At 41.1% G+C, this 12,421-nt stretch overlaps 1 protein-coding gene across 1 annotated transcript in view; it reads left to right on the top strand.

The window, feature by feature from the left end:
• The window catches only part of UROC1 (urocanate hydratase 1), a 37,697-nt gene that overhangs the window by 12,635 nt on the left and 12,641 nt on the right, over window positions 1-12,421 (top strand). The window contains exons 5-14 of the mRNA XM_079317109.1: window positions 339-467; window positions 1,119-1,180; window positions 2,052-2,118; window positions 2,595-2,738; window positions 6,899-6,987; window positions 7,443-7,505; window positions 7,692-7,871; window positions 8,392-8,489; window positions 8,738-8,810; window positions 9,880-10,001. Of these exons, the coding sequence (XP_079173235.1) occupies window positions 339-467; window positions 1,119-1,180; window positions 2,052-2,118; window positions 2,595-2,738; window positions 6,899-6,987; window positions 7,443-7,505; window positions 7,692-7,871; window positions 8,392-8,489; window positions 8,738-8,810; window positions 9,880-10,001 (1,027 nt within the window). The remainder of the gene's footprint in view (window positions 1-338; window positions 468-1,118; window positions 1,181-2,051; window positions 2,119-2,594; window positions 2,739-6,898; window positions 6,988-7,442; window positions 7,506-7,691; window positions 7,872-8,391; window positions 8,490-8,737; window positions 8,811-9,879; window positions 10,002-12,421) is intronic.

The raw sequence follows: 12,421 nt of genomic DNA, 5'->3' as shown, positions 1-12,421 counted from the left end.
TGGCTTTGGAAGGATTGCCAGAAAAGTGCCAAATACAAGTGGTTAATCTCAAATTAAAATTAGAATGGCTTTAAAAGTGAAGGATATCTGGGGTTTGTACTGGAGAAATGATTCTGGAACTTATTCAGACTTTTGTTAGCTGATGATTTGTGTTTCCTGGTGAGTGATACCCCTTTAAGTACTTTATTCAAAGTGAGAATGTGTTGAGAGCTCTGTTATTCCATATATGAATGCACCTTGTTATCCCTATAGCTGCCTCCATTCTCCAGGATTAGCTGCTTCACAAAACCAGCAATTGTCAGATGCAAAGTCCCTGTGTTCCTTGCTTTTCATTTCAGTTCTGGCTGGTAATGCACTATTTGTCAGAGATGACAGAAGAGCAAACCCTGGTGATGTACAGTGGGCACCCCCTGGGGCTCTTCCCCAGCCCCCAGCGTGCTCCTCGTTTAGTCATTACCAATGGCATGGTAGGTATCAGCATTCTGTTTTCTTTTTCCTCCCATTCTGTTTCATTTTCAAGTGTTGGCTAGGTTAAAGTATGATTTATACTGTCTGAATTTATCACATGACACAGGAGGATCTGGGGTAGAAATTCTGCAGCATTTTTCCCAGCTGCTGCCACCTCATGTGCTGATTTGCAGTGATGGAGGAAACAACCTTCTCCTTATTAGAAAAACTCTGTTCTGACTGAGTCTGGAACACTTCCTTGCCCCAAACAGTTCAGCTAGGCTCAGTCTGCAAGATTTAAAAGCCCTCAGTAAGCAAACATGATTATTAATCAGAGGCTCAGATATCTGGACTGCTTTGCTTGGAAGGCAAGGTGGACAAGTGGAAATACTGGTTCACTGCCAGTTCTTTGAGCCATTCAATATCCATTCCCCTGCAGCTCAGTTTTGTGGCTGGGGAACTGCTCTCCTTTAAACTTGTGTGCCAGTCACAGTGCCAGGAGGACTGGACATCTTTTTTTTTCTTTTTTTTTTAATTAGAATACATGAAATAAAATACCTGGATTATTCCTTCTGTTTCTACTGTTCTTCTGTGCACATAATAGGCTGTTTAAAAGACCTGCTTAAATCTCTAATTTGTTTATGTGGATTTTATTTTTGTTGTTTTCTTAGGTTATTCCCAACTATTCCTCCAGAGATGAATATGAGAAGATGTTTGCTTTGGGTGTAACAATGTAAGAAGATAGCTCACTATTAAAATACATCAATACTTCACTATAATTTGGATATCAAGCAGTGGCTGGTTAAAATTTCTAATGCAGATGGATTTCAACTGTGCTACATAAAGTACTGATGCTGCAAAGCATTAATGCACACTTAAATGGAATTACTTCAGAGTTTGAGTTATGTTCAGCCACATATATAAGGATGTAATTGAGGTCTGTTAGGAATTAATATTGGGTTATGTGTGAAGCTTGGCTGAACAATAGCCTAAAGCCTTAATCATAACCCACTTAAAGCACTTGTTAGTTCTAATTTTCAGTGGTTGCTTTGCAGTCTATGGAAAACACAAGTTATAAAACATTCTTTCATGCTAAGAGAAACTTTGAAGTAGAAAGTGATCCTTTTTTAATGATTTTTACATACTCTTCTACTGTTGACGAGCACAAGATTTTCATTCTTTTGCTTACCAAGGAGGGAATAAATTAAAACAGCCAAAGAGCTGTCCCACTTCTCTGGGGATTTTGTATGAATATGGTCGACCATTCTGGGCTAAAAGCTTCCAATGTGTCTGAGAGGCACTGAAACCCAATGACACAGAGATTCCAATGAGGTGGAAAAGTGTCCTTTTGCCCCAGTCACTGTGCTAAGCACCAAGTTTACAATCAGGTTTTGATCCACGCGTTTTTCAACTCGATTTAATGAGCTAACACTCCTCCAAAAATATTGGTGCATTGCTAATGATAAAATTCTGATAGCAGCAGACCTTTAACAGCAAGGTGGGCACAGAGGGGTGCTTGTTGTACTGGAAACACGAGTGGGCGAGTGCAAGTGGCACTCCAGCCTGAGCCGTGTGTGGTGTCACTGTGCTCCTCCTGTCCCCAGGTACGGCCAGATGACTGCAGGGAGCTACTGCTACATCGGGCCCCAGGGAATAGTCCATGGCACCGTGGTAAGGACCCGGGCAAAGCTCTGCCGGCTCCTCCTGGAGGAGCATTTCCCCCATGGTGGCTGCCTGTGGGAGTGCATTGGATTGCTGTGAGAGGAACTCGTGGCTGCTAAAGAAATTCTCATTGCCTGCTCTATGTCTTTTCACTTAGATATGTCCTACCCACAACACAGACTTGAAGGGATTTACAACCAAGTCTCGTTCTGAACTCATATTTAGCTACACATAAAGCATGAATTGACCAAAACATTTTCTTGGCTGTTTCCTTTAGCTATCCTTTGCAGCCACCCTTCAGTCTCTATTTGCAATAGCAGCATGTTGGGACCCACTGACGATGAGGAGGGAAATAAGCAGGGCGAGCACAGATGGTGTGACAGCACCTTTGTAGCAGATGTCCTTTCCACGGATAGAAGCGTGTCCGGGCAGGGCGGGGGCTCGGCTGCCGGGGGAAGGGCTGTGATGGATTGTTGTGTGTGCAGCTGACGGTGCTGAACGCCGGCCGGCGCTACCTGCGGGCCGAGGAGCTCTCGGGGAAGGTGCTGGTCACCTCTGGCCTGGGGGGCATGAGCGGGGCTCAGGCCAAGGCTGCGGTCATCGCCGGCTGCGTGGGCGTCATCGCGGAGGTGAGAGCAGCGCTGCTGCATCGTCTGCTCCTGCCAAACCCTCCTTCTTCTCACCTGACAGGCTCCTGATAATCTGTAGTAATGCTGGACAAGCCCAAGCCATGCTCTGTGTCTATCACTATATTTAGCTGCTTTACTCCGTATTTTTCTTTCTTCACACGCTTAGCTGTTTTCCTATACACTTCTTTAGTTTAAACCAATGTTTGTGACAAGTGCGCAAAACAAACCGTTTTTAAGTGTTTCTCTGCAACTTGTTAAAGCCACTAAAACATAAATTGTGCTAAATCAAAAGGAAAAAAAAAAGCTGAGAAACAAAATACCAAAATTAAAAAACCCAAAATAAAAGTGGGCGGCAAAGTTCTAAACAGAAGACAATCATCATACCTAAAGAGCTCATGCAAAGTGCTTGAACAGCATAAAAGCACCAATAAAAAAATGCATAATCACATAAACAGTAGTCCTAAAATAAGTAATTCAAGCTAAAAAGTAAGCAATAAATCAGCTTCTGTATAATCATATTAATTTGCTGTCCAGAAGTCCTCTCGCATAACCCTGACAAACCAAACTCAGTAAAGATACTGTTTTCTAAGACAAGTTTCTTTTTTTCCATTGCTGTGTATTTTTCACTGCTATTCTGCTCTCTATTCATTAACTCATTAAATCAGACTGCAGAAATAATTGCTGCAGAAATGATGCAATGGTTCATGTGAGATGAGCCATTCACAGTACTTGAGCTACCCTCATTTCAACTGCTAAAAAGTATAAACTTCACAGGCAATTCCCATGAGAACTGCATTCTCTTATGCCAAAAATAGTCTATGTTAAGATGTTAGTTATGTTGTTTAACTTTGATTAACTTTAAAGTCTCCAGCACCCTTATCAGATGCAATAGGAAGTACCCATTATAAATGTTGGCATGGTTTACTCATCAAGATTGGTACTAATGAAACTCCTTGATGTTAATCACAAGCACTTATGACAATCCCAGTTTTTAGGCAATGAAGGTAAGTTCTGCTGAGAGAAAATGCTGATGGGGGAGAAGCTCTGTTGTACCATTTTCCTGTTCTCAAAGCTCTCCCGCAGTATATCTTTGTAGAGAGATACCTTTGTTTCATCCTGTGGAAAACTTCTCTGTTCCTACTGTGCTAAAATATCCCAGTTATTTCTTCCCATAAACAAAGAGAATCTAATAATGATTTGTGATAGGAAGACTGCTAATGCCCATGCAATTAGAATAGTGGATGATAGAACCCACTGGATCCACAGATATCCTTATCATCTAATATAGAACACAAACATATTCATTTGGGAAAGTACATATGCCTGCATGTTGGAGTGAAATACATTTTCACACAAAAAGTTAGCACTAGGTTCTCCCAATATTTGCCCTTCTCAGCTCTTATGCTTCTCACAGGATTCTGTTCTAGCAACCAGAGGGAAAGAGGGATTGCACAAGCACTGCAACAACTTTCAGGAGAGATTGTTGCTCTGCAATTCTGTGAAAATAGTAGTGGCAATCTTTAGTTGTTATTGGTAAGTAAGGCTTTATAAAGAGAGGCCTTGTAAAACCATGGCCTGTTACTTAAGTAAGAAAAGAACTCTGGGAAAGAGAAATGAAACTTTTCCATGCATTTCTCTCCTCATGACTGGCTCTGGTTTCAGTCCACTGGAGAAACATTTTTGGATGAGCAGATTCAAGACTGAGCCAGACTCACTGAGCTCTCCTGAGTATCTGCATGTGATGGACTCTTGTTACTCCACAGACAAAGGGATTTCTGAGAGCTCAGCTCCAGAGCTGACTGGAGTGGGAGCTTGGCCTTCTCAGCTAAAGTCATTTATAGACAGCTGGGAAACCTCTGCTGTGGGCATGTAATACTGCAGTGAAAAGAATAAGAATGTCACAATCTGACCTATTTTAGATACAATTAAACTTCAAAACCTAGTGGTCCCATGTCATTTGCAGTAAAGCTGGCTGCTCTGGCTATCTCAGATCTTTCATGGAAGCCTTGGGCTTCATCAGCTTTACAGTAGTGGTACAAAGGTAGTTTTGTTAGCAGGTGGGTTTTGTGTGTATTTGAGATTTCATCAGGTACTCCCTGCAGATGAAATAAATTTATTCAATTTACTATTGAATAAATTATTAATGAATAAATTATCTTTATTTAGATTTCTGCCATCATGGTCTTTCAAAGGCTGGAATACAAAGGAAAGATTTCAGTGAATGCCATTCACAGCCATCCTTTGTCCTTTTCATCTCAATGGCTGCAGCTGATTTTGTTCAGGAGACTGAATATTGCCTGGTTTTTATCTCCTGTGAGATGATCCTTGTCGGAAATGAGTCTCAGGAGCACATGTGGATAGCTAAATATATGTACATATCATTTATTTAGGGAACTATTTATGCAAATGACATTGAATTGTGCAAGAGATCATTTTGTCAGCCAGGGCTTCTGAAGCTCTGACACAAGGGATTAGTGGTGCAAGTATTTTACCTCTCCTGTTTGACAGGAAGCTGATTGTAATTTTATGAAATAATTGTGTGGAGGGCCAGATACCTCCTCTGAGCTGCACTGAGCTCTCTGGGGTTACACTGGAGGCAACATTAGCTCATCATCTTTATGCAATTTTTTAAACTACTGAACTGCTGATCCAAAAATAAGCATATTTTTGAAAGGGTGGTTCAAAGGAAGTTAGTTTTCTTGAGCCAGCAAGTCCGTGAAAGACTAGGAATGTCAGAGGGAGCTAAAGTAAAATATGTAGGATGTGGTAACATTTAAATAGCTCTGATCTGTGTTATGTGGGGATTTAAATGAACCAAATTCCTATAATTCATACAGACCACTTAATATTCTTCCTCCTGTGCTGATTAAAATATCTGAGAAGAAGCTGTCCCCCATGGCACCTGACTTCACTGAATAATTCCATTGGCAGTGACACTGTTATTATCATAATCTGGGGTTTGGGAAGGATAGTCTTCATTACTGATGTGAAAAATGATGGATGGTGTTCCATGCTAAGAATAATTAGGAAATAAAAGGTTTCCTGGTGTTCAAGCAACTCCTGAATACAAAACTTATTTAATTTACATATAAATACATTCTTAATGAGAAAGAATTAAAACGATGGGGAAAGATTATAGAGAAGTAAAAAATGCTTTAATGAAATACTAGAAGATACTCAGGTTATGTGTTTTCTCATGCACACACAACTGTGGGGGGTTTAAATCTGTTGCTGCCACGGAATATTGGTTAAAATTAATTTTGCCACTTGCCTTATGCCACTGATAGCTCATTAAAAATGTATTAATGATGTGCAAGCTTGTACATTGGACCATTAATATGGGATCTGTGCCAAAGCCTCCATCACTTGTCCATCCATTTGTATTTTTATCCACCTGTCTCTTAGGCATGTACACACTGGCACACTCAGCAGCAGAGCCCAGAAGAGAGTACAGATTTGGGATTGAGCTTGTTTGGAGCTTCAAAGTTCAAGCAAGAGGGAATTAAAGACATAGTTTTGTTTTTGCCCTGTGCTATTTTTCAGTGGCATTAGGCTGCTGGGACAGGAAAATGCTTTCCTCTTTTCTTTCCATATTTGGTTGAGGTTTTTGACCAGCAGTCCAAGAACAAAAGTGAGGGTTAATTTTATTCAGCAATCCATAGCTTCACTTTGGGCAGCCTGGCAGAAATGTCCGTGATCAACAAAAATATTTTCTTAGTTATTAAAAAATATTATTTTCACAAAAATATAGCCAGATTTGAAAAATAAATTGGAAACATTTTTGCCTTTTAACATAAACGTGAAAAGAAAGAACAGGAACACTTAAAATTTGAAGAAATATACTGCCTGATACAATTTCAATTATAAATTTTTATTCATAAATTATTTTGGTGATATATCAAAAAAGTCAATTTTCTGCTTTGAGCCCAGAGTAAAAGAGAACAGAAAGCTTAAAAAAATCAGAGGTGAACAATAAGCATTTGAACAGCATTTATATATATATTATCTATATCTTTACTATATATATGTATAATTCAAGGTAATAGTAGGGCTATTATCTTTAGTTTTGTTACTTCTTCCTGCAGGGTAATTGAAAAACTAAAGGTAAAAGTGACTGCATGGGGGCCACAGGAGTTTTGAGACCTCTGTCTTTCTCTTAGGTGGATGAGGCAGCGCTCCTGAAACGCCACAGGCAGGGATGGCTGATGGAAATCTCCAACAACCTGGACCACTGCATTGCTCGCCTCAGGTACCACTTGTGACATAACTCAGTGAGTTTATCTCTGCTCCTGACCCTCCCTTCACATCTTTCTGCACTGTGCCATTGTAGTCTGCACATAGGAGGGGTGGAGGGACACCTCTTCTAATTCCAGGAATGCTTTGGAACATGAATCCAACTTCCCAGCAGTCTTTATTAGTGACTATTAATGCTTCACATCATTTGTATATGTTAAACATGCCTTCAGTCAGTTTCATGAATATGCATGGAGCAATTACTACTGATGTTACACTTGCAGCATCACTCAAGCTTCATGGAATCCGTGATTAACAATTATGTAAATGTTGAAGGAGCTGCTTCTAAGATAAGTGTTGAAATCAACATACAGGCTTTTTTTTTTCCCCTGGGTTTGATTCTCTGTGTGATTTGTACATTTCAAAGTAGAATGATTAGTTCTTCAACTAGTCTTTTTTATTATTTTCTAGAGAAGCAAGGAAGAATAAAATTGCCCTCAGTTTGGGTTACCACGGGAATGTGGTCGATCTGTGGTGAGTAGTATGAATGGATAATGAGTACATTAATGCTCTGGCTTTTTGGTCAATGTGGATTAATTAATTAATTCCCAAGCTTGGAAAAGACATTAAATGTAGTGCTGAGTGTGTTACTCTAGATGCTCATGAAAAAGTGCTGTCAGAAGGGGGATTTTCACCCTTGTGTTCCACTGTCCCCCCTAGGGAGAGGCTGGTGCACGAGCTGGACACAACAGGAGAGCTGCTGGTTGACCTGGGGTCAGACCAAACTTCTTGCCACAACCCCTTCAATGGGGGGTACTACCCAGTGCAGCTGGGCTTTGAGGAGGGCAAGCAGCTCCTCTCCTCCAACCCGGGGAAGTTCCGCACGCTGGTGCAAGAGAGGTAAAGGTTTGGCAATTTTAATAACACACCTTCCTAACCTTTGGGCTTAGCTGCTCTTCAGGAGATGCAGTCCTGGGTATGATCCACTCCTGGAAAGGATGAGTAAATTGGGCAGTTTGGACCAAGGTAGAGGCCAGAACAGTGATGTTCTGTTTTTCAGTTTTTTCTCTGCTTGCTTTGTGTGCTACTTAAACTGTTCTGCAGTTGTGTGCAAGCTGTTTTTTGTCATCAGTTTCCATCTCCAGAGCTGGCCTCCTAGCTTGGCTGAGAGATGTGGCATCTCTTTGCTATTTCATGAAGTTTCCTCAATGACTGTAAATCACTTCAAGGTTTGGGGATAACAGGTGCTATAGAGAATGAAAGCATCTCAGTTGATGTCTTGTGGGTTTATGTCTGAATTTATCTGGGTCTTTCCATTCTCTCTGTCTCCTCCTACTCCCATGCCCTTGGTTAGTTAATGATATTATCCTTTTTTATATTTCATGGACCTCAAGAATATTTGTTTCCTTCTTTATTTCAGTCTGAGGAGGCATGTGGCTGCTATCAACAAACTAGCTGATAAGGGCATGTTTTTCTGGGATTATGGCAATGCTTTCCTCTTGGAAGCTCAGAGAGCTGGTGAGTAGATCCTGGAATTATAGGTGGAAACAAGGACAATCCTGCATGCATCTTCCTAGCTGTGTTTGTAAAGCAGGATAGGGCTGGCCATTGCAATTCTAACTCTTTAGTCCTTCTTCCTCTCTTGTTCTTTGAGACCCCTGACCCTCCCTGCCTAGGTACAGCCTTCATAGGAGCTTTGGGCAGTCTTGTTTTGCATTTTATAGTTTTCCTCCATCAAGTCACTGACTATTGAAATTCTTTTATAGGTGCTGATGTTACAAAAAAAGGAGCAAATAAAACAGAATTTCGATATCCTTCCTATGTTCAGCACATCATGGGGTATGTTGGGCAGAGTTGGGAATATGCTGGCAAGCACCTTGTGACTCCAGAGGGAGAGTATTACAGAGATTAGTGCAGATTGACAGTGATCTGCAATGATAAATGATCTAAAGGAGGCAACAGCAGTAGGAAAATTACTCTCACAGGTGTTGTGCCAGGGTTAGTGTAGGCTAGCCATTGTCAAATCAACACTCTTCACTCCTTTAAATCAATAGCTGTATTTTGTCTTTGCATGAATTTTCCTTAAACAGTTCTGCTCAAGAAAAGCCAGGTCACAGCCTCAAGCTGTGACTAGAGGTAACTTCACTTCTAGGTGCTAAAAGCTGAGAGCTTGTCTCTTCAGAGCAGTAGGGATCAATTCCAAATCATCCAAGCCTTGTATCTGCCCTGAATTAAAAGTGTGATGGGAACAGGACACTCTTCTGCCCGTGTCACCAGCTGTGCCCACGCTGCAGATGCTGCTTGTAGAAACAGCTGAGCTCAGGAGATTGGCTGAGGGACTGGATTTATAACTCATTTTTCCTCTGACTCATGCTTAGCTTGCCTGTGCCATGTGAATAAGAGCCTGAACATAGAGTAAGGCCCCAGCCTGATTAGATCTTTTCTTCCAGCCCTCAAGTGAAGCGTGTCCCACTACTGTACACAAACAATGTGGGCAGCAAATGAGTCTGGGCTCAGGCACTCGGTCAGAACCTGCACTTGTCTGACAGTGTAGATGCACTCAGGGTTAGCCTGGGTTAAGGACACCAAGACCTGGCAGCAGGGAGAGTATATTTGATGAAACAGAAGAAAAGCTGCAATTCATCTGATGGTGCACTTGATTGAACTGTCCAACATGACTATGAAAATTCTGGCCTGACTATACTTTTATATACCAGTGGATGGCTGATTGAAACAGCACTGTTTAATTTCTCAATTAATGGTCCTTGATGCTTCTGTTTAGATTAGTGCACTGAAAATGTTTCAAATTCTTCCGTCTCCAGCTAATGAAAGAAAAGCACTGCTAGCAGCCAGAATAAATAAGGAAAGAATTTCAACTATCTCTTAATGAAACATGTTCTCTTCCCAGGGACATTTTTTCCCTGGGATTTGGGCCATTCCGCTGGGTTTGTACCTCAGGTGACCCACAGGACCTTGCCACCACCGACTCCATTGCCATGTCAGTGCTGCAGGACTCCATCCGTCAGGGAGGTAAGGCTTCACCCACGCCTTCCCTGGGCAATTTGGAGAGAAAAGGAAACCCAGAGCTGAAATGTGTGTCAGCTTTTGGCTGAAAACACGGAAAGCAGGCTCTTCCAGGTTCCATGCAGGCAGGAAGTCTTGCTGTTGTCTGAACTCCTGGCAGGGAGTGTAGCCTGTAGGTAAAACATAAAAAACCCCATGGATGTTGATCCCAAAGCAATTTTGGCTAGGAGTCTTTCTTTTTATTTGTTACAGGTGGTTTTAAACTTTGTCACCTTGAAACTTTAAGGCAATCAGTGTCTTTCACCATCAGATCTCCAAGAGTAATTTAAGGAGTCAAATTGCTTTGCCCCTGTCTCACAGGCAAACGAGGCATGAAAATCTAGGGAGGCTTTAAGAGGTTAGCAAGGAGCTCAGTGGCAGGAAACCCAGGTTTCCTGGGTGTGGTGCTCCATCCAGTGTCACTTTTCTGTGATTACAATTCTGAGATCTTTTTTTGTCATTTGGTAATCGATTGACAGGTGTTTCCACTGGTGTGGAACCAGTTTGGAGCTGGGTCTGTGTGCTACTCTAGGATCTAGGAGTTGCACTCTTCCACATCCCTGAAACTGGGCTATTACTGATATCCCTTGCTTGTGAAAGGGAACTGAGACAAGGCTAATTTTGTGTCAGCACACATTGCTCTCCCAGGATGGAGGGGAAGGCCCTATTCCTTTCCCTTTGTCTACCTTTGCAGTGACCAGGCTCAAAGGCTTGCACTGTCCCCAAGCACTGCAGTCCTCAGCTCTTCTGTTCTGAGCACCAAACTTTGTGCTTTCCAGAATCAACAAAATAATATTTTAATTCTGAAAGATCAAAAGGAAATGGATCATAAATACAAATCATATTTTGAGAGTGAGAGCATAATAGTTTTTTCCCCTGGTAATACTGAGATATTTGTTGCTTTTTTCATGAAAGACATCAAAATACAAATAGGAGTGTGAAAATTTTGAATGCTCTCATGTTTGTCCTGGAACAATAAGCACTGGGAGAATCCTGGGCAGTATTTCTGAAAAGGATACCATGTTCAGGTATCTTGTCTTCCTGTGATGTAAGTCTGGTGTCCAACCTCCTTTTCCTCCCAAGAGGTGAATTATTGGTACAGTGGGTCTGACCTTGCAAGGTCCTTTGTTCTGTTTACTCTCTTGCTCTTTCCTTAGGAGAAATTTTCAATAAATAGCACTGGAGCATGAGTTGTGTTTGATGTAATAACCCAGAAGTGCCTACTCTGTTCTGTGGGTACTGCAACTTCCATGTTTTTAAGTCTGGTCCCTTGGCTTTATTGAAGGGAGGGCAAAATCCATTATTGTAGTGCTGGATCTGTCTTCAGAAACCTGCAGTAATTTTTCTGCCATGTACTGCAGCTTCCAGAAATTTTCTCTCAGGACTGAACCACTACATGACCTTTGGATGGTTTGCATTGCAGGACTGGGAAATGAATCAGTTTCTGTGTGTACAGGAGTGTGTGGGGGTTTATATGGTTGTAATGTAAAGCTGGGGAGAGAAGCCTCTTGCACAAAAAAAAAAAAAATTGAACTATTGCTTGTATATTCTTAATTTAAATTAAAAAAAAAAAAAAAAAAAAAAGAAAGCATATAAAAAAATCCCAACAGGTGAAAACAGGTTTAAGGGCAAGGCTATTCTTTGATTTGTTGTTAAATTTGACAGGACAATGGGAATTTGATTCAAAAAGAAAGAAAAACAGACTTTGATCAGAAAATAAACAGCCATTAATGCATATGTATTCTTGTATAATCCACTTGCAGCCCACTTTCCATGAGGCCTGGGTTTGGACCAAATTTTAGGGTCTGGATAGCCTGACACATGTACATATCTGGGATCTGAGTCTACCTCTGAAACTTATGAAAGACTCTCTTCTTAAAACTGAGTGTAAACTCCACAGAGCTGAATTCTGTTGCATTTCAAGTCTAAACTTTTACTTGGCTTTGTTAACCATTCAACTTGGCCACTATTAACCATTCTTCTTCTTTTGTGGAGATGAATTTCCTTCAGAGTTTGTGAGATTTATATAGTTTTATTATCTGCTTCTACTTTTAAGCTACCTGAGCTTTTAAGAGGGTCTTTGCATGAGAGATGCAGCACTGATGATTGGGATGTAACTTGGGTTTAGGATCTCTGTGGTAGTTTGAAGGCTGAGCTGATGCATAGCAATGTAAATCTCTCTGAGGGAGCCAGTCTCTGTGCTCCTTGGGACAATTTCTCTGGGTTCATAATGCTTTTCAGTGCATTTTAAACCCTAGGTGTGTACAAGGGGCTGTGAAGTACCAGAAGCAATACATTGCTTGCCTGACTTCAAAACACATTCCTATTGGGATGGGAAGAATTTAGCAAATGAGATACATGGAGTTACTCTAAAGTTAAAGTACTTC

The sequence above is a fragment of the Erithacus rubecula genome (genome assembly GCF_903797595.1).
Source record: "Erithacus rubecula genome assembly, chromosome: 13".
NCBI lineage: Eukaryota > Metazoa > Chordata > Aves > Passeriformes > Muscicapidae > Erithacus > Erithacus rubecula.
The sequence above is the reverse complement of the archived record's forward strand: the minus strand, read 5'-3'. Positions and strand labels throughout refer to the sequence as shown.